The sequence below is a fragment of the Echeneis naucrates genome, chromosome 24 (assembly GCF_900963305.1).
Source record: "Echeneis naucrates chromosome 24, fEcheNa1.1, whole genome shotgun sequence".
Classification (NCBI taxonomy): domain Eukaryota; kingdom Metazoa; phylum Chordata; class Actinopteri; order Carangiformes; family Echeneidae; genus Echeneis; species Echeneis naucrates.
In genome coordinates this window covers 6,888,973-6,898,320 of record NC_042534.1, presented here as the reverse complement: position 1 = coordinate 6,898,320, position 9,348 = coordinate 6,888,973, and the positions used below count along the sequence as shown (strand labels likewise).

Here is a 9,348-nt window from a genome sequence, read left to right as displayed (position 1 = left end):
TTGTCAGCCGTTTACAGTGTGTTAACGCCGTTGATGAATATCAGGATAGTGATATACAATTTCACAAATTACAGCCAAAATAGCCTGTCCCGAAACGCTGATTATGCTGATTCTATTGGGCTACTTCAATTTTCAAATTCTTTCGAAACTATAGAAATTTTAGCTCACAATAACATGTCACCACTTGAACAATGCTCGGTGAAAAGTCTTCAAAGTACTTTTCCACGACAACTTGTGCATGTGTGTTTGTGCTTGATATGAGAAACAGCTCTGAGATTATTTGTGCTTAGTCGCTTGTTGTGTCAACATCTGGCCATTTGCGGTACCTGAATGTGCGAATAACACTCATAAACATTGATGAAGAGGGTTAATGTTATAGAAAAGGTTATCAGAGTCAATGTAGCAAGTAAGACTAAAAAGATAATTAACTGTTTATTCAGTCTACGTGGTGCCACGTTCACATTCTATCACTTACTGCAGCTAAACTACTGTTTAGTTGTGTTTCTCCGCAACAGATGGAGGAGTCTCAATTTCACTGTGGTTGTCATTTGGGAGCAACTATGCTCCATTCAGCAGCTCATCAGCAGTCTTCCCTCACACAGACGACTGTCACTGAAAAGTCACTTCACCAGAATGTGACAGCGAGTGTTCCCCGGGGACCTGCCAATCTGATGCAATTTCAATGGGCCTCACATATAATCATTGACAGTACTGCTTAGCTTGGCATTATGTCTGCTGCAGATGTAGTAGTTGTTGGGAAAACAAAAGATGAATATTTATTATCCAGAGGAGCTGGGAAACAGTTTCAAGAAAGAGATTTTACACCCTTCCATTTATTAATTATCATTATTCCATTGCTGTGTTCATGTTTTTGACAGAAATCTCTGGAGACCTGAGCGAATAAAACAAAACTATTATAGAAAGATACCACTTTGGGTGAGGGAGGACATAGAAAGGAATTCAGAAGCAGAGGCAGGTGGCCGCCCACCCTCAGCCTGGTTCTGCCTGAGTTTTCTGCCGCTAAGTTTTTTTCTTGCCATTGATGCAAAGTGCTTGTTCATGGAGGGATTTGTTGTTGTTGGGTTTTTTTTTTTTAACAATTCTCAAAAAAATTTTGGCTGGACCTGCTCTGTATGTAAAGTGCCTTGATGTAACTGTTATGATTTGGTGCTGTCTAAATAAATGTGAATTACTGACCCATTTTTCATAGTGAAAACTAAAAGTGAAAGCAGGGCTGTTTTACATTAATGCCTTTATATCAGTACATTTCTTAATTGTGATAGAATAAAAAAATAGAACAATCAGATATTATTAAAAGGTAATTTTTTTGGTTTATAATCACATCAATGAGAAATAAAAACATTGCATCATTGCTTGTCTACATTATGTTGTATTTGATCAGAAGCAGCTCAATAAAAATACAGATGTTTGAACTGATTGTACAAATGAATGAAAAAAAAAAACTGCAATAATACTCATGCACTTTTACAATACTTAGGTATGAGTGCACTCACATTTACATTCTAATATGCTGATGTTTTCTGCATGACAAATATTTTCTTGCAAAGTAAAAGCAAACTACAACACTGTGATACGCCAAAAATGATCATTTCACTCAGGCAACTATAACTCATCTCAGTTTTACAGGAGTGAGGTCAAGATGGGACTGCATGCCCTGTTTCTGTACATGAATGCTGATGTTGGTACACTGTCTGTGGTCTTATTTACTACGAGTGTTATTTATGTCAGTACATGGTTTCTATTTGTGTTTTTCTGATGGTACATATCTACAGTTAGCGTCAATTTTACATCCCTCAAGTATTAAACATTATGTTTTTGGTCTACTAGTAGGCCTATATGGAGTATTCAGAGAGGAGTGAAATGAGAGGTAAGAGTTGGCAATCTCAAGCTTTACCTACCTTTTTCTTTCAATTGCAGGTATCAAGCAACATTGTCAAGTATTTTTAGAGACATCCAACAAATGAATAAATAAATAAATACAATTTATCATACATTTTACATTAGATACAATACATTCCCTTGAGTAAATACCATTTTACACATGCTATCAGGGACCGGAAAGGACACAGCCTCTTGCTACAGTTGCACAATCCAGATCAGTCTTTTCTGTCAAATACAGTCATCGATTCATTTTCCCAGAGCCTTTGCTCTCATAGGTCAGGCCCCTTCCCCTTGAGCTGTAGCCCCACTGACCCTGCCCTGCAGAGCCATCTTGAAGATGAGTGTGCCGAGGAGGAGGCGACCCGGAGAAGCTAGAAGGAGAGCGGCTACGTCCCTGTAGTGCCACGCCATCACGGAGTTCTTGACGGGAGGGGGAGGAGCTTAGGGAGCGCTGCAGAGTGGAGGAGGAGCTGCGAGGGCGAGGAGGAGGGTTGAAGAGCATCCCACTGCGGTCCTGCATCAATTGGGTCAGACTGGCCAGGAAGTCTGCATCACTAGTGCTGCTGGCGCGGACTCTTAACCTCCGCCGTCTGGAGAAAACAACAGCCGTGCAACGTGACATATTGCTGTAAAATTATTTTCTATCCTGCTATTAAAATCATTCTTCCACAAGCAGCTCTTCTCATCTAATCTAATAATAACAGCCTCGCTCTTTAATATTCACTCCTCTTCAGTCTTATCAGTATAAAGTTCATGTTAATGTAAATTAAATGACTCCTTCTGTGGTTAGTTTACATTAAAAGCATTCAGACAGCTATTATTATGAAGCAATCACAGGAAATGTGATATTGCTAAAGAGGTCTGGATTCGCTGTGCTCATCCACTGAGTTACAAAATGAATAACAACACAGGACAAAGCTTGGTTTTTCCACTTTATCATTTGGTATTTGTTTCTTTACTGAAAAAATTATAACAAACAGGAGCGGCCACAGCAACCAGTTAGGGGCCAAAATCTGCAGACCTCAAACTTCAAGCACACACTTGTTACTAGAAGTAAGTGCTGTTCTGACCTAAAAATAAAATATTACTTATACACCTTTAATAAAAAAATGGACAAATTGCTTGCTCAAATTCTTTTTTTCATAAATTCATTGCGTACAGCTCTTACCTGTTGTCTACACATGGGCGGATGGGTGGTTTCCCAGGAGGTGGCCGAGGCAGAAACTTGCTCGTCAGCTGCTCAGCTACAAAGGTGGCACTCACAGGTCGTGGGATTTTACTTTTACTGCCGGATGAGGATGACAGTGAGAGTGGGTCTTCTCCTGCACAGTCGGATCTGGAGCCTCGCTCTGAGGGCAGCTTGTCTCTTGGCAGAGCACTGGGCAGATTGTCACAGGACAGAGACGGTGAGGGCGAATGGGTGGGAGAGCCAGGGACAGGACTGCTCCAGCGATGGCGCCTCTCAAGGTTGATGTCCTTGCTTGGAGAGTCCAGGGGAGTGCTGGGGTCTCGCACTGGGATTCGGCTCAATCTTGGTGATGAGGGAGAATCTCTTCGCCTGAGCAAAACTGGAGGTGGAGAGGAGGAGACAGTGATCTCCATAGCACCTCCTGCAGTGTCAGCTTGAGGCTGCTGATTCGGCTCTGAGGACCGATCAGGCAGACCGGAATCACTCTCTGGGTCTCTATCGTTGGTCAAATGAGCAGCGGGACCTTTGGCTGGACATGGCAATGGAGCTATTTCAAACCTCCCTTCATCCTTAATGATTTCAGCCAGGAGCCCTTGAGAATTACTTGATGGGGCTTCCAGTGGTATTGCATCGCTTTTCTCTTGCACAGGTGACTGTGGTGCACAACTGGAGGACTGGAAAGAGTTTGGTGATTGTTAGGTTGTTGAAGAGGTATAAATAACAAAACTAACAGGAAAAGAATAAAAAAGTTTGTGTGTAAACCGTGTGGAATTATGAAAATTGTTAACATGTACAACATACAACACAGTACTGTGTATAGTGAAGTGACCTTCTCATATAAATGCACATTTTTTTATTTCAAAGACACTTTATGACTGACATCCATACTATAGTAAATATAATAATAGTAAATGTGTAACCTTACACTTTGTATTTGATTGTTTTTCGTTCTTAAAAGCTCCTCACCCCAAGACTAAAATGAAATTGGCACAATCGTGTGGCATTATTGATGATTAAAAAAAACTCAAAATCTGAACAGCACCCTTCAATATGGTAAAAAGCTCCAAAACAAGTATGTACGTAGACCTTCCCTTGAGATTTTTTTTTAAGTATACCTCTTTTCACAGTGCTGCTCTCTGTGAATATATAACAAAATACTTAGTTATGCCCACCTGGTCCATCTGAGACCTTCCCATGATGACTGAGGGCATTTGTCCCAGCATGCCTGGTAGCCTCCTGTGGCCCAGTAACCATGTGCCAGGCATGGCCATCTGAGTGAGGACAGGGCTGCTCGGCACTGCAGTGGACTGGCCATCCTGCGGCTCAGAGGGGCGGTTTTCACTCTCTGCGGGTGTGTGGGAGCTTGACTTGTCTTGGCGCGCAGCTTCTGCTGGAGGTCTGCTTCCTGCAGAGCCACTCCCTTGTTCAAGTTCCAGCATCACCCACTCCTGAGAGTCTCCCTCTTGAGGCACAGGACTGAGGTTGACAGCTACAAATCCACTGCTTGCTGCGCCCTCTTCAGGGTCGGGCGTAGCTGTTCCAGAGTGGTCCTCATTACAGGGAGCAGTCTGCTGCCCACTTTCAGGAATGGATTTCTCCCCCACCTGAGAGAGGACTGGACGTTGTTTTCCTAGGCTGAAACAAGAGATCGTAATAATTAAGACAAGAGTTGTAAAAAGACAGTTTAGCCTTATTAATTTGTTGTGTATGGTATACTAACTAGGCTTCAAGGAAGCGTTCAATGGTTGGCTTGGGTTCAGGTGCAAGCCTCTTTTCAAATGCCAAGCTCTGGCTGTGTCTCATCCTCCGGAGCAGCGGCGCAGCCCGGTCCAGGAACATGGTTTCAGACCGAACCCGTCTGGGCGAACTCTGTATTGAGCCAGTGTTGGGACTCTGGTTCCCCTGGTTCTGACTGTGTTCATCTTCACTGACCACCTGAGAAAAAAGCATGGAGGTGAAGCACGAAGATATTGCATATCTATCCCCGAATTTATTTCTTTAAAAAGGGAGATAAGCAGTCCAACTCGACAACAGATGAGCTGCCATTAGGGTTATGTGCCAGGCCAAGGGTTAGTGGAATTTCAGCCATTACCATATCTCTGGGTAAAGTAAAAATAGCATTAAAATTTGATTTATGTAAGACATCCATTGTGACTCATTAATGGCTTGGTGGCAATTTTGTGCAGGAACAGCAGCTGTATAGAAAGAACAGGAGCAGGAGGTGAGAATAATATACAGTTAAATACATTGTCCTGACCTTTCTGATCATCTGTGGAGGATGTTTATGGTTTCGGTTGCGGTCCATCTCTTCCCATACATCTCCACCAGGGGTGGTCGGTGTGGGTATGGGGGGGCAGTTGTCAGCATCACTGAGGCGCTCCCCTTGCAGGACATCCTCAGTGTTCTCCCGCTGCAGCTCGCCTGGCAGCACTGAGGCATTGGCCATGCTGTGGAGGAGAGGGAAGGTCACCCTGCAGCTCATTTCCACAACACAATTTAAAGCAGTGATTTTTTTTCAGGGATCCATGAGTGTACAGATTTCTGGTGGTAAAAAAAAGCTATAGCTATATATGCGAATACATATCCAACAATAATGTGAAGGAAGTTTCAATAGCACATGTAAAACTGTAACATTAAGCTATAAGTAATTTCAAAACTAAATATGTGTTGATAATGATAAAGCCTTCTTTAGCTATAAGCACCCCAAGTATGCTGGTGTAAGACGAGTGAGCTGCTGAGCAGTGGTTGTTGCGGCAGTGATGGTCAGCATATCCCCTGAATCACATTTCTCCCAGTCATAAGGGTCATTCTCCAGCACGTTGTGACTCTTCATAGCGTTGTCAAACACTGACATTAAGAGCTGTTGCAGGAAAAAGGAATAATAAATAAATAATAAAATAATAATAAGAATAAAAAAATAATAATCTTAATAATAATAAAGGCAGATTTGACATCTGGAGGGAAACAAACAGTGTGTGCAAAATATTCCAAACGAGATTGTTAACCTGATAGTCAGGCTTAGTGAAGTAGTCCAAGGTCAAGACATGATCAAGGAAAGCACTGAACTCAGAGGGAAGGTGCTTCAACATGAGGCGATGGTCATATGTCTCTTTAAGATTTCCTACTTGTTCCTGAGAGCAGAGAGGAAAAAATAAGACATAAAATGAGCACACACACACAAAGTAAAATAAAAATCTACTGTGTACCTAGTATCACGGAGGCACATACCTTGTCTTTAATTTTCCTCCAGGGAAGTTGACCAACCATGAATTCCACCAGCATATAGAAGAGGGACCACAGATCATCATGACGACCCATTTCCTGCAGATTCAGATACATACAAGGGTGAGAAAACAAGTAAATTGATAGTGAATGAAATGCAAGACTGCTGTAAGAATGTATCTATGGCCTTAACTCACTTTATTCTTATGAGCATTGATGGAAGCATATCGCACTGTCCCTCTAAAGCCTGCAACAGGTCGAGGCTGAAAGACGTAGGTAAGTGAAAAAGAGTGACTGTGACACAAATAATATTCTCTTTGCCTTTACAAAGCATTTACATGTAATATCTGACTGTATATGTAGAAATATTCTTTAAAAGTAGACAAATCCTTCGACAGTCAATAGACAATGCTTGCATGTTTGATTGAAGAAGTTAAAACAATGTATTTAGGCAGCTGCCACGGAGCACTCACAGGACGGACTTCCTGGCCGGAGTTGGTAAACTGACGGGCCAAACCGAAATCAAGCATATAGCAGCATCTGCAGGTACTGGCCAGTCTTCCCATAGCAAAGTTAGACTGGGTGGAGAGGAACACAAAAAAAATATTGAAGAGAAAACTGACAACTGACGCACAACTCATTTACAAACCATCAAGGGTTTTAGGTGAACTTACTGGTTTAATATCACGGTGCAGAAAACCTACAGAATGGATGCTTTCAATGGCCTCTAAAATCTGCTTGCCAAGTCTTAAGGTTGTAGAGACAGAAAAGGTGCCACGATTCATGGTTCTGCGCAAATCTGCCAGATTCCTCCCCTTTAGCCAGAAAATCAGTGTCAGTATGACTTGGTGTGAGAAGCAAATTAAATGCTTAACCAGCATTCACTGTTAAAAATCCTACCTGGAGTTCCATCACCACATAGTTGAAGCGATCATTCCTGCCACAGCCGACAAAGCGACACACGTGATCTTTGCCTGCCAATGATATATATAGTATATGCATGAATTTATTATATGCATTACATGATAATGTGAATTATTAAAACACCTGCTGGAATACTTAAAGAGCAGAGGATATGTATCAATATTAATAAGACATGAATTACCCTTATGAAAAAAAGAGCAGCTATTGAGCTGTTATACAGTAGTTAATGCCATACACATAAGATCATTTATCTATGTACATTTATGGCACATACCTTTCTCTGCTTCCCACTCTGCACTTCCTAAATTAACTAATAACTTTATGAGACCTAGACTAAGATAAATGGCAGGAAATGATGCATGGATTAAGCAGTTCAAAATGATACTGATTATAATTGGACGGACTTTCTGTAGCAGTAAGTGACGTTCTGATTCTCCATAGAACAGAGGGGCTGAAGAGCCTCTGTCACAAGATTCAAGTTTCACAAAATATTCAATACTTTTGTAAATCAAGTTTAAGACTTAATACTCTCCTGTGACTTTTTCGGGCCGGCAACAGAAGTCAGTACTTTGTATGAACTGCAGGTAAACTGCTATATCTAGTCCATCGCCTGCTTGCTACACTGTCCAAATGGGGCTGGTCTTTGCAAAAGGTATTACAGGGCAATTCTCTGTGAAATTTCTGCTTCTTGATCACTTACCCTGGAGCTTCTTCAACACAGCTACCTCCATCTTCAGCACTTGCTTGGGTTGCTGAGCAGACTCCACCTTCAAGGCAACAGTGGCCTGGCTCAGCTGATCCAAAACCTCATAGATCTCCCCAAACCCTCCGCCACCAATCTTCCTCGACTGGTGAAAAAATAGAGATAGTTCATAAGCAGATGCGGACGTAGTGATCTTGATTTGGCTGTCAGTGAAATGACACTCACCACTTTCCATCTATCTCTGACCACATCTGCCACTGACAGGATGTCCGTGTGCTCTCCAGCCCCACTCATCCTGAGTGCTCTCAGAGACAGCCTGCACCTGGCATCAGTGGCACAAGCCGCTCACTGCAAACAGGGAACCGGATTTCAAAACACACTTCAGATTTCTGTTTCACAAACACCGCCTGCGGCCGATGCAAAAAGGGGAACCGTTACTTATCACTGCCTGAGCGGACACATGTGGAGAAGTCCATTTTCAGCTGAGTTAGCCACACCTCACAGGGGACGCTAATTAAAGCTAACCGGTGGTCCCGCAAGCAGAACAGCTAGCACTGTGTGGTTCTGGCTGAGTCTGGGTCAAACATCACACTGGCCGGCGCGGCTCACCGGTAAAATCTGGAGAATGTCCGGCCGGCTTGAGGCGATAAAGCTGCCGTGAAGCTAACGTGGCTGGTTGACCGTGAAAACAAGCTAACTAGCATGTTGACTAACGGCAGCCGCCGGGCTCACCTCGCTCCGTCGCGTCGGTGCGGCTCCGGTTAACGCGTGAAAACCAAGCGGGCCCCATGATCCGGGTCTGGCAGATCATTAAAGGTGGCTGTCTGCTCCAGAAAGGAGGTGTCGGTGACGGACCATGGCTTCGGTTAGCCAGCTAGCCTGCTAATGGATGCGGAGTGATGCCCAGTGTCCTGGCTCTGTGGCGGCGGTGACGTCACAGCGGGAAAAAACTCCCGCATCCTCCGCGGCACGGACGTTATGGGGGGATTTGGGGGTGTTTTTGTTTTGTTTGTTTTGTTTGTTTGTTTTTTAGGGGGGCAGCGCCGACGCGATAGTTGATAGTCTTGTCTGTGCACAAGTGAATGATTACGGTGTCAGCAATACAGCAACACTGCATCAAAATGTAAAGCAGGCAGATGCGTTGCAGGGAGTTCTGGTGCACCCCTTCAGCCCCCGCAAACCACCGCACCGCAGTCCAAATCCTCATATCACACAGTAACTAAAGTGCTCCTTCAGCCTTGACCTTGACATATATATTTTACAAATAGAAATCACTGCATGCTCTCACAGCGCGCTACAGACAAGTGAACAATCTATGAATGACAGAATGGACGCAAACGCATCATCGCTGGCAGTCACACCATAGCCTGGCGTGTTTTTGCTTTAGTTCCTTTATTAAATCAAAATC

At 43.3% G+C, this 9,348-nt stretch overlaps 1 protein-coding gene across 1 annotated transcript; it reads right to left on the bottom strand.

Moving 5' to 3' along the window:
- Positions 1-1,312: 1,312 nt before the first annotated feature.
- On the bottom strand, positions 1,313-8,867 carry ttbk2b (tau tubulin kinase 2b). Its single transcript, XM_029496505.1, has 15 exons — positions 8,673-8,867; positions 8,166-8,288; positions 7,938-8,085; positions 7,214-7,287; positions 6,988-7,128; positions 6,787-6,891; positions 6,511-6,576; positions 6,320-6,412; positions 6,097-6,222; positions 5,794-5,951; positions 5,349-5,538; positions 4,812-5,026; positions 4,264-4,726; positions 3,071-3,765; positions 1,313-2,492 (listed from the first exon to the last, which is right to left on the bottom strand). Exons 2-15 carry the CDS (start codon positions 8,232-8,234, stop codon positions 2,141-2,143), a joined length of 2,895 nt encoding a protein of 964 aa, XP_029352365.1. The 5' UTR covers positions 8,235-8,288; positions 8,673-8,867; the 3' UTR covers positions 1,313-2,140.
- Between the last annotated feature and the right edge of the window lie 481 nt (positions 8,868-9,348).